We start from the raw sequence: 17,612 nt of genomic DNA, 5'->3' as shown, positions 1-17,612 counted from the left end.
AACTATATACAAATGAACCATGAGATCAATAATATAACTGGTTGTTATCTGTATTAAACAGAAACAGAGACAGAGACTGAAAGTACCTCTAGCTGTCCAAACAACACCAACACAGACTAGGCAAGCTTCCGCTGCACTACCTACGAACAGACTTTTAACCCGACCTGGAAGAACCACTTCTGAAACCCCCACACAAAACAACCCCCTTCCCCACTTGTATATATATGCATGCGCAGGCACACATGATCTAGCTCTCTACAGCCCATTCAATTTTTAAACTTTTGAATGAGGCTACCATCTAGTACAAGTTATAGTGCTTTTTTGTTGTTGTTGTTGTTTGCTGTTCTGGATTCCACCCCCCGCCCCCGCAAACAAAAAACCCCAAAAAACCAAACCAACAAAACTCTGCCTTTTCCAAGCTTTTTTTACGCAATACAGTGTACTGTTTAAAGTTGAGGCTGAAAAAGGCTGTGGGCTTACCAAATGTATGTACTTATCCAACCTTAACATAAAACCAGTGATTTCAACAAGGATGCCAGATCCTTTGGAGAGTGCTGAGGTGAGGAGAGGAACAAGTTAGGAGGGGAAAGATAGATAAGCACAGACTCAGGTTTGTCCCTGCCTGGCTGATTCATCACCTCCACTGCAAGGATATAATATGCAATTAATATATAAATTAGTTTGTGAATTGAGTAGCACCCAGTTTCAAAAACATAAATGGAGAGGGTCCCTTCAGCCCAAAGAGGCTGAGAACCACTGATGTTTATTAGTACCAAGGTACTGGCAATGTTATTTATGTACTTAGCAGCCCCAAAACTGCTTAACTTCATTCATTTCAATACTTCCAATAATCAGTTTCTATCAGCAGCCTTGAGAATGAGAGCTAGAAGCCTCAAAACTGACTTGCTCTTCTCAGTTTCAAGACTAATAATAGCCCCTTGACAGCTGCTTTCTCTCCGATTGTTTGAGGCTAATTTTTAGGCCATTAAAGAGAGCACCATTCCATTACAAAGTAGACAAAGGAGCCAAAAGATGCTGTGTACTTAACTGATGTTCGGTATTTCTGTTATCTGCATAATAGTTTCATAGTTTCTAGGGTCAGAAGGGACCTGAGCAGATCATCTAGTCCGACCCCCTGCCACAGCAGGAAAGAGTACTGGGATCAGATAACCCCAACAAGGTGTTCATCTAACCTTCTCTTAAAACCCCCCAGGGTAGGAGCCTGCACCACTTCTCTTGGAAGTTAGTTCCAGATCCTAGCCGCCCTGACCGTGAAGTAGCACCTCCTGATATCTAACCTAAACCTACCCTCTGCCAGCTTCTGACCATTATTCCTGGTCACTCCTGGCGGTGCCTGAGGAAACAGTGACTCCCCCAATGCCTGCTGGTCCCCCCTGACTAGTTTATAACAGGCCACAAGATCCCCCCTCAGCCTTCTCTTTTGGAGGCTGAACAGATTCAGGTCCCATAGTCTCTCCTCATAAGGCCTGCCCTGCTGTCCCCTGATCATGCGAGTGGCCGTCCTCTGGACCCTCTCCATGCTGTCCACATCCCTCCTGAAGTGTGGTGCCCAGAACTGGACACAGCACTCCAACTGCGGCCTGACCGGTGCCACATAGAGGGGGAGAATCACCTCTTTGGACCTGCTCGAGATGCATCTGTGGATGCATGACAAGGTGCGGTTGGCCTTCCTAACTGCCTCCCCACACTGCCGGCCCACGTTCATCTTGGAGTCAATGATGACCCCCAGATCCTTTTCTGCCTCTGCACTGACAAGAGGGGAGTTCCCTAACCTGTAGGTATGGTGCCGGTTGTTCCTCCCCAGGTCCATCACCTTGCACTTGTCTGTGTTGAATCCCATCCTATTCTCATCCGCCCACCCTTGTAACCTGTCTAGGTCTGATTGTAGCCTGTTGCTTCCTTCTAGTGTGCCCACGCCCCCCACATCTTAGAGTCATCAGCTTTTTACCCCCTCATCCAAATCACTGATGAAGATGTTGAACAGTGCGGGCCCGAGGACCGAGCCCTGCGGAACCCCACTGCCCACGTCCTTCCAGGTTGAGAAGGACCCATCCACTACCACCCTCTGGGTGCGGCCCTCCAGCCAGTTGGTGACCCGTTTGACTGTGGGTGTCTACACCACAACCTCCCAGTTTCTTAATGAGAACGGGGTGAGAGACAGTGTCAAAAGCCATCTGGAAGTCCAGGAAGACTATGTCCACTACTACCCCTGCATCTAATGATTTGGTGATCTGATCGTAAAAGGCCACCAGGTTGGTCTGACAGGATCTGCCACTGATGAACCCGTGTTGGCTGCACCTAAGCATGCAGTCCCCTGCTGACCCCTCCTGGATGTGTGCCAGAATAATTTTCTCAAACAGCTTGTCTAGGATCGAGGTAAGACTAACTAGCCTATAGTTTCCCGGGTCCTCCTTCCTCCCTTTTTCGAAGATGGGAACCATGTTGGCCCTCTTCCAGTCCTCTGGCACTACTCCTGAGCACCACGAGTGCTCGTAAAGCCGTGCCAGGGGTCTTGCAATGAGCTCAGCCAATTCCTTTAGAACTCTAGGGTGGAGATCATCCGGACCAGCTGACTTGAATACGTCCAGCCCCTCCAGAAGCTCCCTAACTAAATCCTTGCTAACCCTTGGCCCAGGTGTGCCTCCCCCGGGGCCCAAGGGGGGCCCACCAGGGAGGTGGCTGTTCTGGTCCCTACTTAGGAAGACGGAGGCAAAGAAATCGTTAAACATGTTAGCTTTGCCATCTGGTGTGACGGCAACAGGCAAAGAACTGGGACTGGCAAAGTGTCAAGCAGATAAGCATACTATACACTTATCCAGAATGCATTCTAGTACACTGTGGGCACATTTATGAGACATTATGTCGCTGTAGCATCAAGCTATGGTGATGTAGCTGGTCACTATGGTGCTGTAGTGCCAGCAGGCACAAGCCATGACACTGACACTCTTGTGCAGTAGGTTCAAAAACAAGCTGTGCACCACTGGGATTGCACAGTAACTGCAGTTACTGTGCAGTTTAGTACATACATACACAGGTACTAGATGACTGCACAGTAACAACTGCACAGTTGGGTGCACATGTAGACACACCCTGATGTCTGAGCGGCTAATAAATTATGGTTTTAATCTTCACTTCCGTGAAGTTGATCAGTATTGCAATTCTAATCTGATACAAACTGGAGCATCGTCATGAAACTCAGTTCACATGTACTACCAAGCAACTACTCGGCAGCAACTGTTGCTGCCAAATACTTCAGCCATCTCTGAACTATTTGTAATTCAACTGTCTTCCACATTCCATAAAGGACCTACAGTTTCTCTGGTCTTCCTCTTACTCTTGACATACTTGTAGAATCCTTTTCTGTCTTATATCTCATTGCCAGCTGCATCTCAAGTCATGCCTTGGCCCTCCAAACACTCCCTCTGGATGCCCATGCAATACTGTTACACTCTTACCACATACTATGACCGAAGTGTCCACTTTTTAAAGGATTCCTTTTTGAGTTTCAACTCATTGAAGAGACTGCTGTCTAGCCAGGCTGGCCTCTTCTTACACTTCCCATTTTTCCATTGCATTGGGATACTTTGCTCCTACGCCCTAAAAAAGGGCCTCCTTAAAACTTAGAGCCAGCTCTCCTGCACTCCTTTCTCCTCCCAGGGAGTCCTGCCCATCAGTTCCCCATGTTGGTTCAGGTCTACTTTTCTAAAGCCCAGTGTTCTTCTTGTGCTGTTCTCTATCCTTTCTCCCCTTAGGATCCTGAACTGCATCATTTTGTGATCCCCGTCATTCAAGGTACCTTCCACCTTCACATTCTTAACCAATCTCTGCTTGTGAGCAGTAAGTCACGAAGAGCTTCCTCCTTCCCCTAGATAGCCTATCTACCATGTGCATCAAAAAGTTACCCCAGTCTCAAAAAATCTGTTGGAGTGCTTGTGCTAGGTTTCCCTCCCAGCAAATGTCTCAATAATTAAGTCTTCCATGAGAACCAGGTCCTGCAATCTGGCTGAGATGAATCTGTTTGGATTGCATTTTCTTTGAAGCAGAATTGTATTTTTTTGCTGTAACCCAGAGGCATCAAAGATGCATCTGGCTTGTACAGCCCCATCACCTGGCTCCTGGTGCTGCCCCTAGGTCCAAGCTGACCTAGGTGATGTGTACCAGACCAGCCCTGCATGCAGGGTCCACAGCCTGCAGCACTCATCCCAGCTGCTTTGCAACCCATGCTGTACACTGCACCCATGAACACTGCATGTAGCACATGTGCTAGACTTGCTCAAGTGGGCACTACGTGCAGCACATTCCTGGACCAGCGCAGGTGACAGCACACCACATTCAGCATGGATTACACAGCCGTTTAATTTGTTTCAGCGTCTGAACAGTGGCATTGAAAGAACCAGTCTGGTGCATCTCTCCACTACAGCAATCTCAACATTGTGGTTGTACCAGTACTCCAAGGAGACAAAAAGCACCTATGCCATAGGGACTAGAATTGCTGCTGCAATCAGGTGTGTTGGGGCATTTACAAAGCAAAATATACTCCAATGCAGAATAATATTAGAACTAGTCTACCTTCTGCATCTGTAACATCTGTCATTTCCCCCCTATACTGGGAATAAACCAAAGTATAGCACCTAATATAGAGTTAGGTAAAATCCTAAAATAGGCTAACAGGGGGTTTGGGTGGGGTAAGCAATTCCCATAACCTTTTAGGGAAGATCATTAGAAAACTAAGTCTGTCCTAGAACTCAAGTCTATACAATGGATTCAGACCATTTTATCCTTACTGAACAGCAAACTTTTACTAGCCATTACTGTACATTGCTGTTTTTATCGTTTTCAACCATAACATCAAACAATGCTATTAAACCTGTGCAGCGCTAGAGCTGGTAATGGCAATCTATATCAGCTTCTCAAAAATGATCAAAGCAGTGGAACTGAAGTGCCATGGAAACTTAAGCAATATTTCTAAAAACCTTTGGCTTCAGAGATGCATACACATAACTTGCTAACATATGGGATATGTCATTAGTATTTAAGGTTCAGAAATTTCAGATTACTTCCTTAGGAGCATAAAATGCCATGTTGTCCATTTAAGACCAGCCTCTGCCACCTATACTCCTTGCAAAAGTAGCAACATCTGAATGTTGAAATAGAAACTTTTCAGGGCAGGTAACAGTCATCTTACATAGTTTTAAAATGCCAAACATACTAAGCACTATGTAAATAATAATCTCTACAAAGCAGTCATGTTGATAATTCTAAAGGTGACAGTCTTTTTGGATGAAGGCGTGGAATTTGTTTTGGCATCAAGCATTACTTCACCAGTGCCCTTTTCATTTAACGGTTCATAACAGTGGCACAGAAACGCCCCATGACTACAGATGATCAAGGTTGACGTATGTCATTGAGGTTACCAAGAGAACAGAGAAACCGGGGCCTATGCAGACAAACAACTGAAGACAGCACGCTTTAGGACCTGCAGTTTGCACTACTGTAGCTCCAATGATGGTAGCAATGGTGAAATCTGTAGCATAAAAAGAGAACCCAAGTATGGTTACGACCTTATCATGCAATGTTTAAAATGAGCCAAGATACAGTTTACACCTCTGCAACCACAGTTGGACCAAGATAGTGACAAATCATGGTCACAAATTATAAGTGCAGATAGAACCATAACATATAAATGCACAAACATATCAGTCTCTTCAGACTGAAAGGAAAAATAAAGGGTTTCTTTTTTCTTTTCTTCTTCTTTTTTTTTTTTTTTTGGAGGGCGGGGGGGAAGGAGATATAGCAAGCATGCAGAACCCAAATGGGTCTGTGTGATCACAAAGCAGAACCCAATCAATTGCATATCCAATTTGGGAAGGGGCTGAAACTGGAAGAGAAGGCAGTAGAAGCATCTGTGTATTTCAAGAACCCATTAATGCTGCTCAGATAAAATACTCCACATCTCTGCCAGGGAAATCTCAGCACAGCAAGTGTTTTTCACCTAGCTAATCTAATTAGGATAACAGAGATGCTGCTTACAGGCATTTGTGGAAGCGTTAGATCAGTGGTTTTCAACCTGGCCCTCAATGCAGGTGTTGCCTGCACTGTGGCAGCCAGATAAAACTGCCGAATGCAAAGCTGTGGCAAACATGCACTCCTGCTGCATTAAGGCTCTCTTATCAGCCTCCATCTAGCCCCTGCCTTCTTGCTTGGGCCCTTCCCAGTCTGGGTCCCCCACCACACACTTCCTGAAACACGGTACATGGGAGTGTTGCACCTGCTGCCTCCATTTCCAGGATGGTGGCCGCAGCAGCAGCACCTGGTTGAGAAGTATTGGGGTAAACCAAGGCAGCACTAAGAGTGGTTCTCAACCAGGGATGCTGCCATATTCAGATGAGTGTTGAAGGTTTACCGCACTCAAACTGCTGCGTTAGATATTATTTGCACCCTTTCACTGCAGGAGCAAGTGCCTGCTTCCTTTTCACACGGACTCCTATATGTCAGGTGAGCTCTGCCATGCTTCAGAACAGCTACAGCCACAGACCTGATGCCAAAGATGACACCAATGGCATAAACAGGTCTAAGTGGCTGGAAGCATTTTCACAGCTACATCCACAGCATGGAGAATACCAGCGCACTGATCACAAGAGCACCATCGCCACGGGCATTGCCCCAGAGACACAAACTCGGTGGAACAGAGGTCATCTCCCACTGGAAGTCACCCATGCCCAGTGTGTGAGCCTAGGCTTGTTTCTGTTCTGCTTGCAGCTGCAGGCTGCTCTTTGCAAAGACAGGAGCTGAAGAGGTGGGGAAAGAAAGGAGGAAGGCAGCTAAGGCAGGCCTGGAGGAGGATTAACGCAAGATGGGGGGGGGACATGACATGGGAAGTGGGGAAGAAGGGACAAGTCCTGTGCTCTGGGAGCAGCCACTCGGGAAGGGAAACCCTGCAACAGAGCTGCTGGACAGAACCGGAGAGGAGAAAAAGAAATAAAAAGATCAAACTTGAAGCGACTTCTGCTCCGGGCCTCGGGGCCTCCCAGCGTCCGCAGGGCCCGAGGCCGGGCCATGCCCGCAGCGGGGACCGGGCCACAGAGACAAAAGGAGGAATCAACAGGTCCTCCCAGGGCGGGGCGGGGCGGGGGCAGCCCTGCGGCGGGCCCGGGCGGCGGAGGGCCGGGCCGGGCCGGGCCGGGCCCCACTAGGCCGCGGCGGCGCTGCCGGGCGCGCGGTACCTGGACGGGTTCCTGCAGCACCGTCATCCTGCCCCCGCGGCGCCCGGCGCGGCCTCGGCTCCGCCTCAGCCTCAGCCTCGGCGCGTGTCCCGGCGGCAGCTGGGCCCGGCCCGGCCCCTGCTCATTTAAACTCCCAGCGACCGTTACCGGGGCAGGCCGCCGGGAGGAGGGAGGGAGGGAGGCCGGGCGCCGAGTCTGCCCGAGGAGCGGCGGGAAGAGCCGAAGGGGGGCGGAAATGCCCGAGCGAGGGCGGAAGCAGCCGAGGCCCGAACCCGAGGGGGGGGCGAGCGGAGGGGGAGTCCCGAGTAGCCACGGAAATAGCCGAGCGGTAGCCGAGCTCGCGGAGCTGCCCGAGCGCCTCCTCCGCCGCCGCCCTCTCCCTGCGCCGGAGTCTCGGCGGCGGCGCCCCCTGGCGGTCGGGCTGGGCCACTGCAGGCCGCGAGCAGCGCCCGCCCTGCTTAGTGCAGCCACTGCGGGCCGAGGCCGGGTCCAGCGCGGAGGGAGGCGGCGGGTCTCTGCTCTCTCAGACCTGAGGCCGCCCTGGGCAGGCTGAAGTACACGCCAGTTCTCCGTTTTCACTCTAGTTTGACTAGGGAAAGAGCGCAGTTTGCCTCTTGCAAGGAACTGAGAAGCGCCACCATGGGGGATTTCTATGCTGAATCTCCGGCTTTTTCTTGTGACTCCTGTTTGCACACCTTACCTAACAACGCTAGCTAACATCAGCGCTAACTAACTGCAATTCATGTGGTGCCTTAACCTCTGCTGCAGTTTGCTCCAGTGTTAACGGCTCGGGAGCACAGCATCTACACATGCCTGGGACTGCAGCAGTATGGGCCAGGCCAGGGGTGCTTGGCCCTGGGCTGGCAGCAGACTTGGGGGTCAACCCCAGGTATGAAACTGAGTGACCACCTGCAAGCAGTGGGGGTGGGGATGTGGCGGCAGCAAGCAGGGACTGCCTACAGGTGGCCGTGGTGATGGCGGCGGCAAGGGTGCCTCAAGCGGGGACTACCCATGGGCAGCCGCAGCAGTTTCAGTGGTGATGAAGGGGAGGGCAGCAAGCAGGGACTGCCAGTAGCCACCAAGATGAGCAGGGACTGCCTGCTGCTGCCGGTGACCGTGTCAACAGCAAGGCAGCAACTGCCAGCAGAAGCTGGTGGCAGCTTTGGTGGCAACCAATCTCAGGGAGGGCACATGCCCCCCTTTGCTCCCCTACACATCGCCTCTGACCCCAGGTTCCAGGTCATGGCATCAGGTGGCTCTGGCTAGCTGGGGCACGAGAGTGCCCAAAGGGCAGAGCTATATGGCTAGGCAGCAGTTTGGCCCCTGTTACCTGGACTGACAGGGCACAATTTTTGTCCAAGTCAGGGTTTCCACATGTCCTGGGCAATACTATCTTAGGATGGTGAAAATTAATTTGCTGCAATCTAACAGCATCGTGCACGTGATGCTTTACACCACAGCAAAGTAGTCTGCTGCACAGTTAAGTGCACGTGTAGATGGATTTCAAGTCACCCCAGGGTGCAGTGTCACCCTGCTTGAGAATCAATAGCTTAGCGGAATGCAGGAAACTTCCATCCCCTTGATTTCAGTGGCAGTTCAGTGCCTAACTACCTTATAAAACCTGCCCCCCACTTTGTCTACGCAGGGAAATGGACCAGCACATACATGGCTGTTCTGGTCCAGGCAGCAGGCAGGATAGAGTTGCACCTTACAGACTGCAGGTTTCCTTCACTTTATGCTGTACATGCCTTCCTGGAAAAGGGTGCATAACTCAAATTCGCATAAAGGGAACCCACTTTCAACGTAACAAATAGGGATACGTTCCAAGACCTCAACTGGACTGACCCCAGGCCCCATTTCCATTCAATTTTACAAAAGGATTTTGGTACTCACCAACAGCAGACAGTACACACAAGCACTGGGCACTATCATAACGGGGATGGCAACTACAGAAACGCAGGTCACAGACAACGAGTGAGGAGTACAAATCCACACAGGAGACCATGTTTTGGTGTACATAACTCCCATAATGCACTGCAACAAAGCAACTGACTGTGGTTTTCCACCATACTGATTGCATAAGAGTGAATTTACCTCGCATATAACGAATTTTTGGTATAAAAAGGGTCATCGCGTAAGAGGGATTTCTCACATACAGAACCCGCATAAAGCGACGCAAACCTGTAGCTGGGTACTCCAAAGTAACTCCCTGTGGGGACACTTCTATCATGGTAGGGAGAGTTACTCTGGACTAGATCTTCAAGTCTGCCTGGTACAGAAGTTTCCCGATGCAAAGAAACTTGGGAGGAGGGGGAGAGAACTCTGCAGGGTCCCCGGCTTTTTGCTGAGTTGTCTTATAATGACTGAAGTATAGAAGAGTCTGGGTCCTGGCATAGCAGGAATGTCTCTGTATTTGTACTTCTTTGTACATAAAAAGAACTGTATTAAGGGTATCACTAAGGCTGCAAAGAGCAGCACTGAGCAATTGGAAAATTGCAGGGTGCTGACTGCCCAGCTGGAAAATAGGTCCATCTTGGAATTTCTCTCCTCTGTAATTCTCTCCATTAGCATCACTGCCTCTGTGTGGCTATGGTTTCTCAGCCTATCAATTACACACTAATACATGATACAGTGGAATGCTTGTCACTTACCAGCAAACACATTCAGATCAAAACCATATCCAGATCAGATCAAAGCCATATAAAATCTGCCCACATCAATAGCGATACTGTTATTAAATATCTGGGTCCCGGTATTGTCAGCCTCAAGCATTCAAAATGAACGAGAGTGGCTAAAAAATCATCAGCTATTAAGAATAATAAATGATGGGGTTAATTTGTATTCACTATCTAAGGTTAAAGCATTTATAATTCTGATGTGGGGGGGGGGGTGTAACCCCGAGGACTAGAAACTCACCTGAGTCGATGAGAGCTGAGATTCTCAGATAATAACCTGATTCTGGCAGTGAAGTCTTTGAAGAACACCACATCTTCCATGACTTATGAAAAAGGTTATGAGGATACCCAACACCAAAGGCTCATTTCCAAAGTTTTGGGATCCTCAAGTCCAGGAACTCTGAATAGGGTTCCATGTATTAAAATTGGTTTTCTGTTGTACATCCAGTTTGAGCCCAAGGTAACATTACAGAACCACTGCTCCTGCTGCAGGGAAAGACAGCTGTCCATATCATTAGTGAGACTCAGCCTATTTTGGTACAGCCCATTCCATCCTAAAGATTATGTAACGTGGGTAAAGCCTGGACTCCTACTCATCAACCAGGTTTAGAGGGACTTACTATATTGGTAAGATAATGAGGTGATTTAGAGCAGCAGTTCTCAACCTTTCCCACCTACATAAGGTAAAAAAATCCTGGTCCACCAGTTGACAGCAGGTGGGGGTGGGGGTGGGAATTGAAGCATGCAAAAGCAAATGAGTTCACTGCCACAACCCAAGTCCCACCTAGAGGACCTTCGTATCCCACCAGTTGAGAAATCCAGTAAAATTTGGAGAGAGTCAAGACCTGATTTCTGAAGGGTGCAAGAGCTGCCCTGGTCTTGAAAGAGCTGGTATTTATGAGGGGTGGAAATGCAAGCAGGAGAAGAAAGGATGCAGACAAGTTGGAGAGAGTCCAGTGGAAGGCAACAAAAATGGTTAGGGGGCTGGGGCACATGACTTATGAGGAGAGGCTGGCGGAACTGGATTTATTTGGTCTAGAGAAGAGAAGACTGAGGGGGGATTTAATAGCAGCCTTCAACTACCTGATGGGTGGTTCCAAAGAGGATGGAGCAAGGTTGTTCTCAGTGGTGGCAGGTAACAGAACAAGGAGCAGTAGTCTCAAGTTGCAGCAAGGGAAGTTTAGGTTGGATATTAGAAAGAACTTTCTCACTCAGAGGGTGGTGAAGCACTGGAGTGGGTTACCTAGCAAGGTGGGGGAATTCTCCATCCTCAAAGGTTTTTAAGGCCCAGCTCGACAAAGCCCTGGCTGGAATTATCTAGTTGGGGATGGTCTGGGGTTGGACTAGATGAACTCCTGTGGTCCATTTCAACCCTAATTTTCTATGATTCTATAAGCTGATATCTTTGGGACTTGTACCCCCCCCCCATGCTGTCCCAGTTATGAGCCTGCCCTACAGTTGAGGGGTACCTCTGGCTGGAGAGAACAATTCACATCCTGTGGCCTTAAAAACATCATTAACAGGCTGAGCAGAAGTCCAGAACTCCTTCATTCCAATTTTAACTCTGCCACTGATTTGGTGGGTGACCTTGGGCCAATCCCTCATCTGACACATCATGGTGGTATCCAATTCCATTCACCCTTACTCTAGAGCAGTGAGAGTTAATTAGCTAATGACAGAACAATGCACCACAGACTACCTAACTCTGCAGTTCTCTGGTTCTTTTACAAGGAAGCAGACTGCTTTCTAATTGGTTGTCCTTTCTTATTCACTCATCTGTCATTAGACTAGTAACCAATCAAAGCTGTTGCATGTGCTAAATGACACTTGGGACCCAGTACACATGCCATAGCATGGCACGCAAAGGCACTTTGCTTGAAATGTGCGCCACAGGGAAGGGGCCAGGGCTGAACTGCCACAACAAGAATCATGCTGCTCCCCTGCTGTCCTGCCCTGCCCTTACAAGTTGAAGTTGCAAGTGTTTTTGGCAGGCTGGGGAGCTTGCTGTTTCTCCCGTTACTGCTCCCACCTCCTATAGACAGCACAGATATTTGGATTGAAATAAGAAATGCATACACATTTATTTGTAAATCTGTAAACATTTAAATAAACCTACAGGTATTCACTTTTAGGATCTTGGCCTGGAAAGGCCAGGACCTGTAGTGATGGTTTCTCTAGGGTTGACACCTGGTTACCATCAGAGACCCTCTGATTCATTTGGCACAAGGAGCAGCTGGGCACTGTTTCAAACAGTGGGCTCAGGAAGAATCTGAAGATCCAGGAGGCCTTTGTCATCTGCTATACAGCATGGAGAGAGGTGCCATCTCAAGGAGTAGGGTCTGTACTCTCCAGCTCCACCTCACGATCTTATCACTGTGCCATGTGCAAGTGACAGCTCCCCAGCATGAAGGCTGGCTCTGTCTGTCTCTTCCATTCCATAGGGGATGGTGCTGACTCTTCCAGCATCCAAACCATCTTTGGTATGAAATGCTGTCTTATCTCAGACATAAGAGATACAGCTTCAGGCTCTCCTCAGAATGGGAGGCTATTTTTACCTCTTCTCAGAGCCCCCAGAATATGAACATAGCATCCGAGCTATAAAAGGACACACTGTCAACTATTGTCCTGGGACTTTCTTGGATTGAGTGTTGATTAATATAGCCTCCTCCAGCTGTGAAGTGTTCTGTGTGAGGGGCCCTGGCTGATGTCAACAGATGCTTTTTAGAAATGTGACTGCTTTAAAGACCACCCACCCCCTAGAAGCCTCTGCATCGTCAGCAACAGGGACAGGTGGTGGCATAGGCTAATGAGGCCTGGGACTAGGGGCAGCTGCATTTAGATGGCCATTGGCTTTGCTAGATAGCACTGCAAAGTAAATCTATCTCGCATATGGGACCTTTTGAAAGACCAACCAAGAGAAGGGAGCACCAACAGTAAAGCCTCTCCCCCCAAGTCAGTAGTAGTTATTGTGCCCTACAGAGATACAGAAGAGTCCCACAAGACTTAGATAATCCTTTCCCATTTCTGAGTGTACCTCTAGACCTGGATTTTCATAAGAATTATTTGCCCCCTGCCTCTCCTGCCCTTTCACCCTCCCTCCCCACTACTGTCTTGTTTCTGTCTATACAATGTCTGCTATCTCCACTCCACCCTCCCCACAGTGCTGTTGCAGTCTGTACCCTCCATTCAAAGGCTTCTCTTAAAGAGCAACTGGATTTGGTAGCGCACAACATCACAAATACCCATGCCCTCTGTCAGCACATCAGAAATTTCCGACATAAACATAAGTATTTAAAAGCAGATTCCTTGTGTCTGTTTGCCTTCTTGTCTCATTGCTCTCAGGTTTTCTGATGGCTGATAAAGGATGACAGAGTGGTTAGGTCACTAACTGAGGATTTAGGACACCTGAGTTCAAATCCTTGCTCTGCTACTATTTGCTGTATAAGCCTGAGCACCCTAGCACCCCTATGGCTCAGTTCCCTATCTGTAAAATGGGATTAGTAACACAACCTTACCTCACAGGGAGATTCAACGATCCATCCTGAACCTAGCTACTGCTCAAGCTGGCACGGTGAAAGCACAACAGTTTCTGTAGTCAATGGCTACAGAAAGTAATGTGGCTAGGTCACATCTGGGGATTCTGTACTCCACAGCCCAGATGATCATTTACAGCTTGGTCAACTGGGGGCAGTCTGGTGGATCCATAGCAAGAGACCTTGCTAGGTCTGCTACCATGTCCCTTCACTGAGTAAGGTGTGAATAATTACATTAAAGACTGTGAGGTACTTAGATACTGTCACACGAGGGCCTGTAAGTGCACCACAGGCAAAGGAGTTCAGTCACATGTTGTGCTTATCAGAACTCATTTTAAATTTGCCTCTTACAAATAATACTAGCCAATTGCCTGTCAAGAATGAAGGGATGGACAGGGACAGAGGCCCGCATCCAGACCCCTTGTTGCTTCAGGGCTGGGCCCACTCCCCCACCTTCCCCCCCGCCCCCGTTGCTTCAGGGCTGGGCTCACTCCCCCACCTTCCCTTGCAGGGCCAGGCCCACTCCCCCCACCCCTCTTCAGGTCCAGGGCCTCACCACCCTGCTCCATCCTCCAGGGAGCAGGGCCGTGGGGGCAAGATAAACACCACTGGCCTCACCCCCCCACTTTGTCCCCTCCATCCCCCACCGTTACGGCGGTGCTCCGCCCTGCTGCCGCCACCTGTCTGGAACGCTGTTGAAGCACTCCGATTGGTTGTTTCAGACAACCAATCAGAGTGCGAATAAAGCGTTACGGACAGACAGACAGACAAAGGCTTTTATAATATTAGAATTTACCAGATACTGGAGAAGAAAAGCCACACTTCTTGAATCAGTGAAGAGCAACATGCCAGGTAACTTCCATGACCAGTTACATCTAAGCAACACAGCTTACATTTCAAGTTGCAAGGCATGAGGGAAAGGAAATTTGAATAGGAATTGAAGTTGAGAAAATAGCCACCTGCTTCCAGATGTTTAGCTAAAGGGAGGAGTGAGATTCATCAAATAAATTATCCATTGTGAATTATTCATCATCTCCGCCATGGTGAAGCCTGGCAGGTAAATAGACAGATAAATAGATTACAGATATCTATCAACCAATTTTGCACAGAGCACTGAATAGCCATTAGAAGGGAATGATGTTGAATGTCTCTCACAGACAGGAAATACACTGAGAGTCAGTCTTGTTGGGTTCTCTCCTGGAGCTTCTAGGACATTATGTACACATGAGCAATCCACTATTCCTAGCTACCCCATGATGCCCAGGCATACCTCCCTCCACTCAGCTCCCATAGGCACCTGTCAGCTTTCCCCAGACACTTTCACCACTTTCACTTCACCTACTCAATTGCTCCCCAACTATTATCATCTTTCTACCTATGCTGAGAAGTGAAAATGCAACCATAACAGCCAGCTGTCTCTCCCCTCCCCTCCTAGAACATTACCCATCTGCCTCTCCATTTTGCTGGTTCTCATTCGTTCTCCTTGAGCCCTTGATTGCAAACTGAGGCTCCATCTTTCCCCTTAACCTGACTGGTCATTCATCTTAATTCTGCTTTCTTCCAAGTGACAAAGCAATTTATTCTCACTCCATCCAACAGCAAAGGCAGAACAGTGTGGATAGCAGTTAAAACAGGGGAAGGCAGAGTGAGAAGGCATCCCTCTTTCCTCCCTGATGGGTAGGGGATGGGAGTTGGAGAAGAGTGCAGCCATGTGGCTGCCAGGTTTGATATTCTATTGAGAGCTGTCAGCAAAGTCCAGGATCCTGGATCAACTGTCCTGCTTTTAGAACTCTCTCAAGGATCATCTGTACAGTGAAAAAGAAATAAATCATTCTAAACAGTTTCACACTGCCCAGTGTGTCTTCACCAGCAATGCTGGAACTGACCAAGGGCAGATCCAGGGAGGATGTAGTGGTGCAGTCACACACTGCATGCACTACATGCTAGAGCCAGTTCTCTGAAAGTCATACTGCCTGGCTCCAGTTCTCCATAGCCCCAGATGCTTGGGTCCCCTGAAGACTTCAGGCAGGAACTGAGGTCAGACCACTGGGGAGTGGGGACAAGATGTGGCCAGGGCTGGTGGGAGACACAGAGGCAGGCAAGGAGCAGGCCCAGGAAGGCACTGCCCCAAGGCACCTGCCCCAAGGCACTGACTTAGTAGAAGTGACAGAATGGTTCCCACACCCCTGTGGAGTCCTGGCCCAGAAGCAGAAGTAGCCCCATGGTGGCATTACTGTTGCAGCAGCACTCAGGTGCATGCACATAGACCTGCTGCTGTCAGAGCAACTGAGGTGGGTGGACCAAGCCATGAGTCCCTGAAGGCGGCACGTGGGGAGTGCGTGGCATAGCTGCTTCTGCCCTGCTTGGGCTGTGGGGAGCCAGGTTTAACCAGGGATGGCAGCCCACAGATTCCCTTTCTGACCCCAACTACTGGCCAGCAGGGAACAGGAAGAGGAAGGGGGGATGCTTCCCCTTGCTGCTGTTTCCTGCCAAGTCTGGCAGTTCACACAGCTGCTTCCCATAACTGGAGTCCCTGGGTCAGTGGGGGACACACAAAGGAACTGAGCAGGAGCAGGAATAGGGACCCACCTGCTGCCCTGGGCATGGAGTGAGGGAGCCTCAGGGCTGCTCCAGTCTCACTCAAGCTACGGCTGCAGGGAGCAGCTGTGTGGGTGCCAGGCTGTGCAGGAGACAGTGGCAACAGCAACTTCTTTCTTGCCCCCTGCTCGGCCCTCTCTCACCTGCCAACCCTGGGATTTCAGCCACACCTTGACTCCATTCTTCCCCATAATCTGAGGGGCAGTCTACCACACCCCACTCTTTTATAATCCTGGATCCACCCATGGAGCTGACTGGTCTCATTAATTGGACTCTGCAGTTCCTTAACAAATATACTTTAAATACCACCAATTGTCAGGGGTATACCCAGGATGTAGATAGTAGGGACTTGACCCTAAGGAGTTACAAACCAGGGGTCAGTAACAGGCAAGGTCAGTGAAGCAAAGGTCCAAGCTAGAACTGGGAGTCAGGGAATTAGACAGCTCAGGAGGCCAAGGTGGTCATCTAAGGTAGAACCGTGGACCAGGGGGCAGAGGAAGAAGGTCAGGAACAGGGACCCAGACCCATGTTATCAACCAGGGTATTTAGAACAGGCAGCTATAGTCATACAGAACCAAGATGTGGGTGATTCACACTTAGCTAAGCCACAGACCAGAAACTGGCTGTCAGAAGACAGGAGTCTGGAAACCAGGAAGGCAACCTGAAAGCGCTAGGGTCTAGAGTGGAGTCTGAAACAAGAGATGGATGGGCAGGACCCAGGGAATCAGAAACCCAGGACTAGACAAGGAGGTATCCGTCTTGTTGAGTAGCCTGCTGGATACTAAAATTGCTGCTGCTTAAAAGCAGGCACACCCAGCAGCCAACTTGGGCCAGGTGGGGGTATCCAGGCTACTGACAACCAGGCCAGCTCAGGTAACTAGGGCCAACTGGTGGCAATTTGGCTAGACTGCTGCCCTGGCCCTGATAATGGGTGTATCCCTCCTACACCCCTCTTTTCCACCCTGAATCCTCTATTCTGTGGATGACAGCTGAAGCTTTTGTTCTCTGGAAAGTACCTCAGACTGCCCAAATACAGAGATGGATGCCCTGAGGGGTGGAGTAGCCTGCAGCCTAATTCTTCAGCTCTTGGTAATACAGCTATAATCAGCATGCCCATGAACACAGCCAGGAGGTAAGTTGTAGACAGAATATTTGAGAACAGCAGATCCTAATTCAACCACCAGTTGAGCAAAGGTAAATTTGCTGGGCTGATGCAAAACATGAAAACTTCTGGTAGCCCTAGCATAAACCTTCTGCTGAGCACCAACTGACAGCAACAAGGGCTAGGTTCACATTTCAGGGTATACCCATAAATTATACCAGTGGCTTAACATCCCCCCAGAAATCTGGGAACACTAAATTTGCTGGGGTGACCCATATTAACAAAACCCCCTCCTCACAAGCAGTGTAAACACAAAAGCTCAAATTTATTACAGAAAATAAAGGAAACCACTAAGTATAAATTTTAAAATTCTATTAACTACAAAGTCTATAGGTTGCACCTTCTTGGGGAGGCTTCACCCATGCCTAGACAAGTCTGGGACTTAGGGCTCCCCAAAAGG

The 17,612-nt window shown here is 49.1% G+C and overlaps 1 protein-coding gene across 4 annotated transcripts in view; it reads right to left on the bottom strand.

Moving 5' to 3' along the window:
• Positions 1-7,452, bottom strand: part of CDC27 (cell division cycle 27) — an 85,877-nt gene extending 78,425 nt beyond the window's left edge. For 2 of the 4 annotated variants that reach the window (XM_090044188.1, XM_090044189.1), the window contains exon 1: positions 7,245-7,452. In XM_090044188.1, coding sequence (XP_089900314.1) covers positions 7,245-7,271 — 27 coding nt within the window. In that variant the 5' untranslated portion in view covers positions 7,272-7,452. The remainder of the gene's footprint in view (positions 1-7,244) is intronic. The other 2 variants (XM_090044190.1, XM_090044192.1) reach the window with 1 other exon arrangement.
• Between the last annotated feature and the right edge of the window lie 10,160 nt (positions 7,453-17,612).

This window comes from Crocodylus siamensis, chromosome 4 (genome assembly GCF_052110815.1).
Source record: "Crocodylus siamensis isolate JL-2025a chromosome 4, ASM5211081v1, whole genome shotgun sequence".
Taxonomy (NCBI): domain Eukaryota; kingdom Metazoa; phylum Chordata; order Crocodylia; family Crocodylidae; genus Crocodylus; species Crocodylus siamensis.
Note: the sequence above shows the minus strand (reverse complement) of the source record. Positions and strands in the feature narration are given on the sequence as shown.